The sequence below is a fragment of the Balaenoptera borealis genome (assembly GCF_965194805.1).
Source record: "Balaenoptera borealis genome assembly, chromosome: 3".
Lineage (NCBI taxonomy): Eukaryota > Metazoa > Chordata > Mammalia > Artiodactyla > Balaenopteridae > Balaenoptera > Balaenoptera borealis.
The window spans coordinates 104,451,117-104,464,427 of NC_138866.1; the positions used below are offsets into that span (position 1 = coordinate 104,451,117).

At 36.7% G+C, this 13,311-nt stretch overlaps 1 protein-coding gene across 2 annotated transcripts in view; it reads right to left on the reverse strand.

Annotated features, from left to right (window-relative positions):
• The window catches only part of NEDD4 (NEDD4 E3 ubiquitin protein ligase), a 146,432-nt gene that overhangs the window by 88,451 nt on the left and 44,670 nt on the right, over window positions 1-13,311 (reverse strand). The window contains exon 5 of one of the 2 annotated variants that reach the window (XM_082388004.1): window positions 13,200-13,253. In XM_082388004.1, coding sequence (XP_082244130.1) covers window positions 13,200-13,253 — 54 coding nt within the window. Of the gene's footprint in view, window positions 1-8; window positions 1,721-13,199; window positions 13,254-13,311 lie in introns of those variants that run through there. The other variant, XM_082388003.1, reaches the window with a different exon arrangement.

The following is a 13,311-nucleotide window of genomic DNA, read 5'->3' on the forward strand; positions in this document are numbered from 1 at the left end:
AGACTTACCTTACAAGAATGCTGTAAAGAATTAGATAGTTCATTTGTGAAATCTCTGTTGCTGTCTCTTGTTAAATTATCAACTTTACCTTCATTTCTAGATGCAAACTTTATGAGTAATTGAGATGGTCCCCCCTTAGAACAATTGTGCTTAAGGCTGGATAAACAGGAAACATTTGGATAAGTTCCTCCCAATGAAATACTTCTTTGTAAAAAAGCATGGTTTTTGTTTATCTGTAAATGTGGTCTTTCCAACTGTCCATTGATATTTATTTGATAATCTACATTTTGGGAAGATGGTAAACATGCAGATGTCCTGTGCATAAGCTTAATATACTCTGAATCAGAATTAAGCTTAATTTCTGACATCTCTGGTCTACAATCACCATTTGCTGTTTCACAATCTAATGCAGTTGCTTTTTGTTGGGTGAAATGCACTGAAACGCAAGAATATCCTTCAGATGACTTTTCACAGACAGTCTGATTTGGACTATTATTTGCAATAACAATTTTCTTTTGTAATGAGCTGTGAAGAGGTTGTATGTCTCTTACTTCTCTGGGAGTACAGATTGTTTTAGATAACCGAAGTCCATTGACAGCTGTTGAAAGAAATCCCTTAGCACTACTGCCATCTTCATTGTGGGCAATTTCACTAGGAGAAATAATAAACTGGTGTGAGGTCTGATAGGATCCTTTGCTTGGAGGAGTACCTGTACTTGTTAGAGAAGTTGGTGGGGTATTTGAAGGACTCCTAGGAAAAATGACTAAGGATGAACAACGTTTTAGTGGAATTTTCGAGTTCCTGCTCACTGGCAATTTCATAATCTCTAGTCCACGATCCAGGTCATGCTGGACAAAGGGAACTGTACTTCTACTTCTCGAAAAAATTTCACATGGAGTAGTATTCCTGTTTGGCAAACTTCTATTGGAGATGCTGTCAGAAGATGAATTTCCACCAAAAAAGGTATCATCAGTTGGTGGAAAAGTATAACCACTGCTATCACTGATGATACTGTTGGTGTATGAACCTCCACTGGTAATACTTGTGCATGACCCATAATCACTACCGTTGCTGCTATAAGACCCATTCTCACTGGCTGAGAAGTGACTAAGGCTACCACTGCAAATGGCAGGACTGCTCAAGAGGTTACCATCATCCACAGCATTCAGTTCATTATCAACCACAGCACTGCCATCCTTCAAGACACAAGTAAATGAAGCATCATCACCATCAGCTAAGACATTGCCAGACTGAAGACATCCACTGTACCTTGTTGGCTGTAGTGAAATCTGCAGACAGCTGCTCTTTTTATTAACATTTTCAGGTGAAGGAACAGATGATCCTTCCTGAGACTTAACGTTTTCCTTTATTAACGGAGGTAGTGTAGTCTGTCTGGGAGTCAGCTTCATTTGAACCACGTTAGACGTTGAAATCCGTGTTGGTCTCGTGAAGCACATGTGAACACTGCTATCCGAATCATCTCCAGAGGTTTCTGACACAGGATAAGTATTGCTTCTTCTGGCTGCAAAGTGCAATCGTAAGCTTTGTGCCATTTGTTCTCATTTCCAAACATGTTAAGGGCTGAAAGTCATAACAAAGATCTCTGTCGGTAGACAGGCTAGAAGCAGCTGCACTGCATCGAAAGAAAAAATCATTTGTGGTGCCTAAAAGAGCTCAGAAGTCGTAGTCTTTATCCTAAGTAAAACCTTAGAGACCAGATATCACAGAAAGAAAAAGACGGCCCATTCCCGAGACTGACGTTTCCAAAATGTCTTGAATCGTCTGTAGTCAAAATGCCTTCACTTACAAAGCACTTGATTTCCAGCGACCTTTAAGCTGAGCTCAGCTGCAGCACACTGCCTCAAACACTGCCAACCTTGTTTCAATTATACCTTCTCCAATTTGCATGAATGAGTAACACAAGAACAACAATCTTCTAGCATTTCAAGTTGAAACAGTATTTTTTCACTCCAGCTCTACTAAATGAACATTTAACTATGCGAATCACGGTGCCTATGCTTTCTCCAGCAGAGTTTGACCACTAATATTTTTACCCATAGGGATAGAATTACAGGAAGTTGGTAGGAATGAAACTCCATGTAATTGAGTATCAAATCAAGGATTGAATTTCCAAACAGTCAATTTAGTAAACATAGAAATCTAGTCAATTTAGCCAATTTAGTAAAAATAGAAAGGAATATAGACTGTTAATATTTTTAAAATGAGTCAATCCAAACACGTATAAATTTGGAAATACCAAAACTTTGAGGTGAATTAAAACTCTAGCATTAAATCAAATAGATAAATATTTTAGCTTCCAAAACACTACGTACTTATAAAAAGTGAAAGCTGAAGGATCGAAATACAAAATTAGCCTAGTAATACTACTGCAAAACTTGAGCATACGTCTGAGGAAAAAAAAGTTTGAGAGAAGCTGTCACCAAGCATTTTCTCCTGTAATTTTAAGGCTTTTCCAGCCAAGCAGTACAGTCTTTAAATGATGCCATTTATATTTTGACTATTAAAACTCTGCCAAGAAATAGCCTAAGCAAACATTCCATTAAAAATATATGCAGATTAGACAGAAAAACTATCCCCCAATATAGTTTGAGCACACAAGATATTTTATTCCACTGTCTCTGCAATTCATTCAGTTAAGAGAGTGTTGTGGTAGGTAAAGAAGTCTAAAAAGGACTTAACACATCAAATAAACATATCTCAATGCCAATTCTGTTCTGAAAAACTCTAAGAGCTCTTTGCTGCCCCCTACTGGTGCACTGAAACAATTCATTTAGTTGTTCGATATCTGTGAAGAAGTATAAACCATGCTGCATATTTCTTGATATAAACAAAGTACATACTTGTTTACATTTTTGAGTACTAGGACTGCCCTAGAGGTGGAATTACTTACCCACTTCTGATAAAGCTCCTGCAGGAGAGAACAGTAGACTGTTTGTCCTTTTAGATGTTGTTATTTTGTATATGTATTTTTCTGCTTTGTATTTATTTAACCTTTACTTTATTTTCAGTTTACTAGGTAACAGAAGTTTAATATTTTAATTTCTCCCCTAAATGTCATAGACCAAGGTTGGTATTCTATTTGAAAGAAACAAATTTATTTTTAAATAATACTCTAGGGTATATTTAAACCCCTTACCTGAATTTTACAGCTGGAACTCCAGTAATAAATATATACTGGCTCATTCATAGGAAAGTAAAAAGTAAAATAGTTCAGTTGTTTACACCACATGGTACTACACCCAAGTTGTATTTTTCTAAGTTTTTTTTTCTAAGTAAAAGCAAATATGTAAAACATATACCTGCATTTTGTTTAAAAAAGAAAACTTAAGATAGATCTGTTCTCAATCACAATTTTCTAAACAGTGTTTTTAATCAATTAAGAGGACAAAATAGAAATATGGAATTTACTAAATTGTATTTCTGACTAGAATGAGCTAGTACTATGTTTTAGAATGGGTACAATTATAAACTTAGTAATAAAATTATTATGCTATTTTGGTTTTGTATAATCTATTTTATGATTTTATAGACTTCAGTACATATTCCCTTATAATCTTGTTTCTTTAAGAAGCAAGAGTCCTAATCTTTTCACTATACCTTCAAATAACTACAGCAGCTTTCCTTCTTGAATTAAGTTAGGAATCTGAAGACTCAAAAAATGGATCACTTCCAATAAGCTGATGAGTGAGATTAAACTGCTCATGCCTGTGGCCTAAAACTTCCAGTTAATAAGTAAATCTCCTTTGGTTGTTTTTTTTTTAAATTTTTTAATTTAATTTTATTTATTTTTTATACAGCAGGTTCTTATTAGTCATCAATTTTATACACATCAGTGTATACATGTCAATCCCAATCGCCCAATTCATCACACCCCCCCACCCCCCCCACTGCTTTCCCCCCTTGGTGTCCATACATTTGTTTTCTACATCTGTGTCTCAATTTCTGCCGTGCAAACTGGTTCACCTGTACCCTTTTTCTAGGTTCCACATACATGCGTTAATATATGATATTTGTTTTTCTCTTTCTGACTTATTTCACTCTGTATGACAGTCTCTAGATCCATCCACGTCTCAACAAATGACTCAATTTCGTTCCTTTTTATGGCTGAGTAATATTCCATTGTATATATGTACCACATCTTCTTTATCCATTCGTCTGTCGATGGGCATTTAGGTTGCTTCCATGACCTGGCTATTGGAAATAGTGCTGCAATGAATATTGGGGTGCATGTGTCTTTTTGAATTGTGGTTTTCTCTGGGTATATGCCCAGTAATGGGATTGCTGGATCATATGGTAATTCTATTTTTAGTTTTTTAAGGAACCTCCATACTGTTCTCCATAGTGACTGTATCAGTTTACATTCCCACCAACAGTGCAAGAGGGTTCCTTTTTCTCCACACCCCCTCCAGCATTTGTTGTTTGTAGATTTTCTGATGATGCCCATTCTAACTGGTGTGAGGTGATACCTCTTTGAAGTTTTGATTTGCATTTCTCTAATAATTAGTGATGTTGAGCAGCTGTTCATGTGCTTCTTGGCCATCTGTATGTCTTCTTTGGAGAAATATCTATTTAGGTCTTCTGTCCATTTTTGGATTGGGTTGTTTGTTTTTTTAATATTGAGCTGCATAAGCAGTTTCTATATTTTGGAGATTAATCCTTTGTCCGTTGATTCATTTGCAAATATTTTCTCCCATTCTGAGAGTTGTCTTTTCGTCTTGTTTATGGTTTCCTTTGCTGTGCAAAAGCTTTGAAGTTTCATTAGGTCCCATTTGTTTATTTTTGTTTTTATTTCCATTACTCTAGGAGGTGGATCAAAAAAAGATCTTGCTGTGATTTATGTCAAAGAGTGTTCTTCCTATGTTTTCCTCTAAGAGTTTTATAGTGTCCAGTCTTACATTTAGGTCTCTAATCCATTTTGAGTTTATTTTTGTGTATGGTGTTAGGGATTGTTCTAATTTCATTCTTTTACATGTAGCTGTCCAGTTTTCCCAGCACCACTTGTTGAAGAGACTGTCTTTTCTCCATTGTATATCCTTGCCTCCTCTGTCATAGATTAGTTGACCATAGGTGCATGGGTTTACCTCTGGGCTTTCTATCTTGTTCCATTGATCTCTATTTCTCGTTTTGTGCCAGTACCATATTGTCTTGATTACTGTAGCTTTGTAGTAAAGTCTGAAGTCCGGGAGTCTGATTCCTCCAGCTCCGTTTTTTTCCCTCAAGACTGCTTTGGCTATTCGTGGTCTTTTGTGTCTCCATACAAATTTTAAAATTTTTTGTTCTAGTTCCGTAAAAAATGCTATTGGTAATTTGATAGGGATTGCATTGAATCCGTAGATTGCTTTGGGTAGTATAGTCATTTTCACAGTATTGATTCTTCCAATCCAAGAACATGGTATATCTCTCCATCTGTTGGTATCATCTTTAATTTCTTTCATCAGTGTCTTATAGTTTTCTGCATACAGGTCTTTGGTCTCCCTAGGCAGGTTTATTCCTAGGTATTTCATTCTTTTGTTGCAGTGGTAAATGGGAGTGTTTCCTTAATTTCTCTTTCAGATTTCTCATCATTAGTGTATAGGAATGCAAGAGATTTCTGTGCATTAATTTTGTATCCTGCTACTTTACCAAATTCATTGATTAGCTCTAGTAGTTTTCTGGTGGCATCCTTAGGATTCTCTATGTATAGTATCGTGTCATCTGCAAACAGTGACAGTTTTACTTCTTCTTTCCCAATTTGTATTCCTTTTATTTCTTTTTCTTCTCTGATTGCCATGGCTAGGACTTCCAAAACTATGTTGAATAATAGCAGAGAGAGTGGACATCCTTGTCTTGTTCCTGATCTTAGAGGAAATGCTTTCAGGTTTTCACCATTGAGAATGATGTTTGCTGTGGGTTTGTCATATATGGCCTTTATTATGTTGAGGTAGGTTCCCCCTATGCCCACTTTCTGGAGAGTTTTTATCATAAATCGGTGTTGAATTTTGTTGAAAGCTTTTTCTGCATCTATTGAGATGATCATATGGTTTTTATTCTTAATTTGTTAATATGGTGTATCACATTGATTGATTTGCATATATTGAAGAATCCTTGCATCCCTGGGATAAATTCCACTTGATCATGGTGTATGATCCTTTTAATGTGTTGTTGGATTCTGTTTGCTAGTATTTTGTTGAGCATTTTTGCATCTATATTCATCAGTGATATTGGTGTGTAATTTTCTTTTTTTGTAGTATCTTTGTCTGGTTTTGGTATCAGGGTGATGGTGACCTCATAGAATGAGTTTGGGAGTGTTCCTTCCTCCACAATATTTTGGAAGAGTTTGAGAAGGATGGATGTTAGCTCTTCTCTAAATGTTTGAAAGAATTCACTTGTGAAGCCATCTGGTCCTGGACTTTTGTTTGTTGGAAGATTTTTAATCACAGTTCCAATTTCTTTACTTGTGATTGGTCTGTTCATATTTTCTGTTTCTTCTTCATTCAGTCTTGGAAGGTTATACCTTTCTAGGAATTTGTCCATTTCTTCCAGGTTGTCCATTTTATTGGTATAGAGTTGCTTGTAGTAGTCTCTTAGGATGCTTTGTATTTCTGCGGTGTCTGTTGTAACTTCTCCTTTTTCATTTCAATATTATTGACTTGAGTCCTCTCTCTCTTTTTCTTGATGAGTCTGGCTAATGGTTTATCAATTTTGTTTATCTTCTTAACGAACCAGCTTTTAGTTTTATTGATCTTTGTTATTGGTTTCTTTGTTTCTATTTCATTTATTTCTGCTCTGATCTTTATGATTTCTTTCCTTGTGCTAACTTTGGGTTTTGTTTGTTCTTCTTTCTCTAGCTCCTTTAGGTGTAAGGTTAGATTGTTTATTTGAGATTTTTCTTGTTCCTTGAGGTAGGCTTGTATAGTTATAAACTTCCCTCTTAGAACTGCTTTTGCTGCATCCCATAGCTTTTGGCTTGTTGTGTTTTCATTGTCATTTGTCTCTAGGTTTTTTTTGATTTCCTCTTTGATTTCTTCAGTGATCTCTTGGTTATTTAGTAATGTAGTGTTTAGCCTCCATGTGTTTGTGTTTTTTACGTTTTTTCCCCTGTAATTCATTTCTAATCTCCTAGCGTTGTGGCCAGAAAAGATGCTTGACATGATTTCAATTTTCTTAAATTTACTGAGGCTTGATTTGTGACCCAAGATGTGATCTATCCTGGAGAATGTTCAGTGCGCACTTGAGAAGAAAGTGTAATCTGCTGTTTTTGGATGGAATGTCCTATAAATATCAATGAAATCTATCTGGTCTATTGTGTCATTTAAAGCTTCTGTTTCTTTATTAATTTTCTGTTTGGATGACCTGTCCATTGGTGTAAGTGAGGTGTTAAAGTCCCCCACTATTATTTTGTTACTGTTGATTTCCTCTTTTATAGCTGTTAGCAGTTGCCTTATGTATTGAGGTGCTCCTATGTTGGGTGCATATATATTTATAATTGTTATATCTTCTTCTTGGATTGATCCCTTCATCATTATGTAGTGTCCTCCTTGTCTCTTGTAACATTCTTTGATTTAAAGTCTGTGTTATCTTACATGAGTATTGCTACTCCAGCTTTCTTTTGATTTCCATTTGCATGGAATATCTTTTTCCATCCCCTCACTCTCAATTTGTATGTGTCCCTAGGTCTGAAGTGGGTCTCTTGTAGACAGCATATAGATGGGTCTTGTTTTTGTATCCATTCAGCAAGCCTGTGTCCTTTGGCTGGAGCATTTAATCCATTCACATTTAAGGTAATTATCGATAGGTATGTTCCTATGACCATTTTCTTAATTGTTTTGGGTTTGTTTTTTTAGGCCCTTTTCTTCTCTTGTGTTTCCCACTTAGAGAAGTTCCTTTAGCATTTTTTGTAGAGCTGGTTTTGTGGTGCTGAATTTTCTTAGCTTTTGCTTGTCTGTAAAGCTTTTGATTTCTCCACTGAATCTGAATGAGATCCTTTCTGGGTAGAGTAAACTTGGTTGTAGGTTCTTCCCTTTCATCACTTTAAGTATATCATGCCACTCCCTTCTGGCTTGTAGAGTTTCTGCTGAGAAATCAGCTGTTAACCCTATGGGAGTTCCCATGTATGTTATTCGTCATTTTTCCCTTGCTGCATCAATAATTTTTCTTTGTCTTTAATTTTTGCCAATTTGATTACTATGTGTCTCAGTGTGTTTCTCCTTGGGTTTATCCTGTATGGGACTCGCTGCACTTCCTGGACTTGGGTGGCTATTTCCTTTCCCACGTTAGGGAAGTTTTCGACTATAATCTCTGCAAATATTTTCTCGGGTCCTTTCTCTCTCTCTTCTCCTTCTGGAACCCCTATAATGAGAATGTTGTTGTGTTTAATGTTGTCCCAGAGGTCTCTTAGGCTGTCTTCATTTCTTTTCATTCTTTTTTCTTTATTCTGTTCCGCAGCAGTGAATTCCACCATTATGTCTTCCAGGTCACTTATCCGTTCTTCTGCCTCAGTTATTCTGCTATTGATTTCTTCTGGTGTAGTTTTCATTTCAGTTATTGTATTGTTCATCTCTGTTTGTTTGTTCTTTAATTCTTCTAGGTCTTTGTTAAACATTTCTTGCATCTTCTCGATCTTTGCCTCCATTCTTTTTCCGAGGTCCTGGATCATCTTCACTATCATTATTCTGAATTCTTTTTCTGGAAGGTTGCCTATCTCCCCTTCATTTAGTTGTTTTTCTGGGGTTTTATCTTGTTCCTTCATCTGGTATATAGCCCTCTGCCTTTTCATCTTGTCTATCTCTCTGTGAATGTGATTTTTGTTCCACAGGCTGCAGGATTGTAGTTCTTCTTGCTTCTGTGTCTGCCCTCTCCTCCTTTGGTTGTTAATATAAAATGAACCAGATAAATGTATTCTCTTAGCTAAGCTTCACTATAAGCATCAGTTTCATGTCCCTTAACTAGATTCTAAGCTTCCAGAGTGTGAGGACCACAACTAAACATTTCTTCTGATCCTCTTGAGCTCATACTGGGCACAATGCAAGCACTAAGTAACACCAGGGAGGAGGTTGGATGGATCCAGCTACTACTCCTAAAGAAATATCAAAAAGTAGTCCAGCTGGATAGGAAGGAAGGATGCTTGAAACATTTGCAAAGAGGGCTTCAGCTAAGGAAAAGTAAGAAAATCAAATGCACTTCCTAGCACTCTAGTCTGAGTTTAAATTCTAGGAAGGCTGAACAGTTTGCATTACTGGCTCTGGTCTGGGACTGCATAGGATCTGTACCACTATTAGAGCAGTTATGTGCACAACCTGGAGAACGTGGGGTAGAATGAAGCCCTTCAGCCAAACAGATGCCAAGAGAGTAGCATCAACCCTAACCTCAAGGGGAGAAGAGCTGGAGAGTGGTGGCAGGCCTCACCTGGAAGGAGTCTATGCAAATCCTATGGAATTTCACATTCTAGAATGAAACAGATAATATCCTAGGATTAGACTGAAGCTCAGGACCCCACATTCTGAGATATTTGGTTATTGATTATCTACACAGAAAATAATGTGATTACCTACATGCTATGGACAGGCTCTGGAATAATACTAATCGTTGACTAGAACTTTGAAGGCCAATATCCACTGTGATGGTTAATTGCATGTGTTGACTTGGCTAAGCTATTTTGCCCAGCTGATGGGTCAAACACTGAACTAGTTGTTGCTATGAAGCTATTTTTTAGACGTGATTAGCATTTAAATCTGTAGATTTTGAGTAAAGCAGAATGCCCTCCATAATGTGGTGGCTCTCATCCAATCAGTTAAAGGCCTTAAGAGCAAAGACAGGTTTCTGGAAGCAGCAATTCTGCCTCAAGACTATAACACAGAAACCCTGCCTTAGTTTCCAGCTTGCTGCCCAGCACTGCAGATTTCAGATGCATTAACTCTTACCTGAATCTGCAACCTGCCAGCACCATCTCACAGATTTCAGACTTGCCAGCTTCCACTATCATGTAAAGCTATTCCTTAAAGTAAATCAATCCCCCCCACCTCATTATCTCTCACTCTCTCATTCTCTCTCTGTGTGTGTGTGTGTGTGTGTGTGTGTGTGTGTGTGTGTGTCCTATTGGTTCTGTTTCTCTAGAAAACCCTGACTAATACAACCACTGAACTTGAGAAGCACAGCATCTCCGCCTGGAATATGGAATATAGGCGTCTCCTAAAGCTTCTGAGGCTGTATGCGTGCAGACATAGCTCTTGGGTAGTGACACGGAAGCACTAACTTTTGCATTGGTGGGTAGAATTCATTTAAAGGCACATCATTCTCAAATGTCCCATCACCATCAACATCACCACCACCACAACCATCACCAAACTATGACAGTTTTAACCCCCAGCCTCTTAAAACTGGCTGAAAAAATATCACTTATATTGCAAATATCTTCCAGATGACTAGAAATTCTTTTTCCTTAAAAGTGTACCTGTGCTCTTCGCTGTACATTTCCAAAGAGAATCTGCTAGGAAAAGGATGCACTTCTAATTTAGTTGTGAATGCTACAGGAGAAGGATAAAATGACATTTACAGTGCATAGGCCAATTTACTGCTACACAATCAAGCCTGTTATTCCATCAATGGCTACAGTTTCTATGACATCTCAGGTGATCTGTACACTTCAATTACCTGCTAGGACTAACAACAAATCAGAGCATTAGAATGATAAGCACCACCCTGTTCTAATTATTTCTTGTTCCCTTTTGCTAGTAAAGTGAGCTTCTTAAGAAAAACTACATTTCTAATGCATAGCAGAGTATCTAACACAGTAGATGCCCGAAATGGCATACTGTAGTTACCACACAAAATGTGATACCAGAGAGCCACAAACGCATGATTCCATGAACGTTAAATAACACTTTGTATTAATGATGAAAAATTTTCTGAGTGCTTTGATAACTACTCTCACTTTATTTTCATAATATATTTATCAGATAGGTAAGGCAAATACTGTTATTCCAATTTTTTAAACATGAGAAAATATTTTCAGAAGGATTAAATAATCTGTCTAGGGTTGCAAGCTAATGTACCAAATCACAAGCCAGACTACAAGGGCTTCTGACTCCTTGGTATGGGGATCTATAATATCCTGTTAAGTGCATTAATTTCTTTTTGCTTTTAGAAATATTCCATTGTTAATATCAGAAGCAATGCTTTTTTTCTTTCGATATATCGTGACACCCTGTAGAGTATTCTATACATGGTAAATGGTCAAGGAGTGTTAATGCACCAATCAGAGCATGATAAATATCAGTTTTGGCAATGAAGAGTCACACCATACTAAGATTATCAGCAAAAAAGACCAGATAACTATAAGCAGGGTGGAAAGCATAAACATGTCCTCCTTGTGGACAATATGCAAATAACTCAAATAAAATAGTTCACCAGTTATGTACCCAAGAATCAGGAAGAAATTCATATCAATGTCACTAACAACAGGAAAAATAACACATGACCCAGCAATTCAACCCCAAAATAAGAACATTAGAGATACACTCATACGCGTATATCAGGAAACATAGCAAGAATGTTTATCAATTGGTTATAGCAAAAACCTGGAAACAACACTAATATCTATTAAGGAGGATAAATACATAAATTATGGTATTACAGCATTTGCAGATGAAGGGAAAACTATGCATCTGTAAAATGTCTTATTACAGATCGACCTTACAAATATAACATTAAGCAAAAAGCATGTCACAGAGGAAAGTATTCAGAGTGCTACTATTCTAATAAAATCAAAAATATGAAAAAGGAAACTACTATGCTTTTAGGGATACATACATACATGATAAAAATTTTTAAATAAGAAAGATAAACACAATATTCAGGACAGTGGCTACTACTTGCAGGGGAAGAAAAGGAGATGCTACTGGGGAGGAGTATGAGGGGTTTTGAAGATTTTGGTAATATTCTAGTTCTTAAGTTGAGTCATAAGTGTACAGATATTTATCTTATTATTTAAAATAAAGATTTATATTAAATATATTTTTTGTATGTCTATTTCATGATTAAAAAAACACCAGTACTAAATTTCACCTGGTCCTATCTAGAAGGAAAACAGATCTGTAGTGACAGAGGGAAAAAACAGAAGACATTCCCTATTCTGTTAAAAAAAAAAAAAAGGCAAAAATACAAACAGAAAGCGAAAAGCTCCGTAACTAACCAAATCTGATAAGCAAATCATCAATATCTGTCACTCAGCGTTAACAAAATTAGGTTGCCAGTTAGTGCTGAAGTCTCCCTTGGCTGCAAAAAAGTACCTTTGCCTGTTATGATACTAACTAATGATTTCATCTGCAATATCTTCAGTTACTAGTATAGTTATCACTTCTTGACCAAAAAAACAAAGTGTTATATAGTCCAACACTAAAAATAGATTCTTTAAAAAATCCAGTTTCTATGTTAGCTATAAAATGAATAAAACTGTTTAATTTCTTTTTTGGTGCTTCTGTTTGGTAACTGATAAGCTTTGAGTATATAACACGGTTCTTACACCTTCATATTCAAATCTTACAGGTTTAAAATATAAACGTAAGATGCTAAAAAGAAGGTTTGAAATAAAGTTCCAAAGAGACAAATTAGGAAAAGGATAGGATTTCAAGACAGTCTTTAGGAAATCAGGAATCAGAACTATCCTTTTATAAAAATAAAATCAGGTTATATTTGCTTTTTGTCCCTCTAAGGGCTGGCAAACCTTCAGAGGACTTTACTTCATCGGTGTAGAGAGGATAGCTTTCCTTTGTAGAATGGTGGGGATAAGGGAGAGGATGGGATGTCATAACTGGATACAGGTAACCCCAAGAAATCCACTGGAGTGAGGAGGGGAAGGCTCCTGAGCCTGGGACTACCAACCAGGGTACAAGGATGAATGTGAGGGAAGGCCAGACAAAGAGGCTGCCTTTCCTGCATCTCCTGCCATGTCAGGCCTTGAGGAAGACCGTGAATCTGCTGAGAACTGACAATCACAGGAGGTGCCTGGGAGAACAGAAGGGTAGAGAGTAGCACCAGGAAAGAGGGAAAAAAATAATTCTATCTCTCCACCATTTTGCCCAGAGTCTCCATAACCACCCCAAAAGCATCCCTCACCTCACAGATACCCAGCCCACTTTTCCTTGCTGCTCTACTGAAATATACCCTTGCTTCACATTTTATACTCGTACAATAGAACTCACCAATCGATTTTCATCAAACACTTCAAAAAGAAGCCGGTGCTGCTGAGGGTGAACCTAAGTAAGAAAAAAACAACCTTTCTTTAAAAACAAGTGAACATCAGAACTATATTCA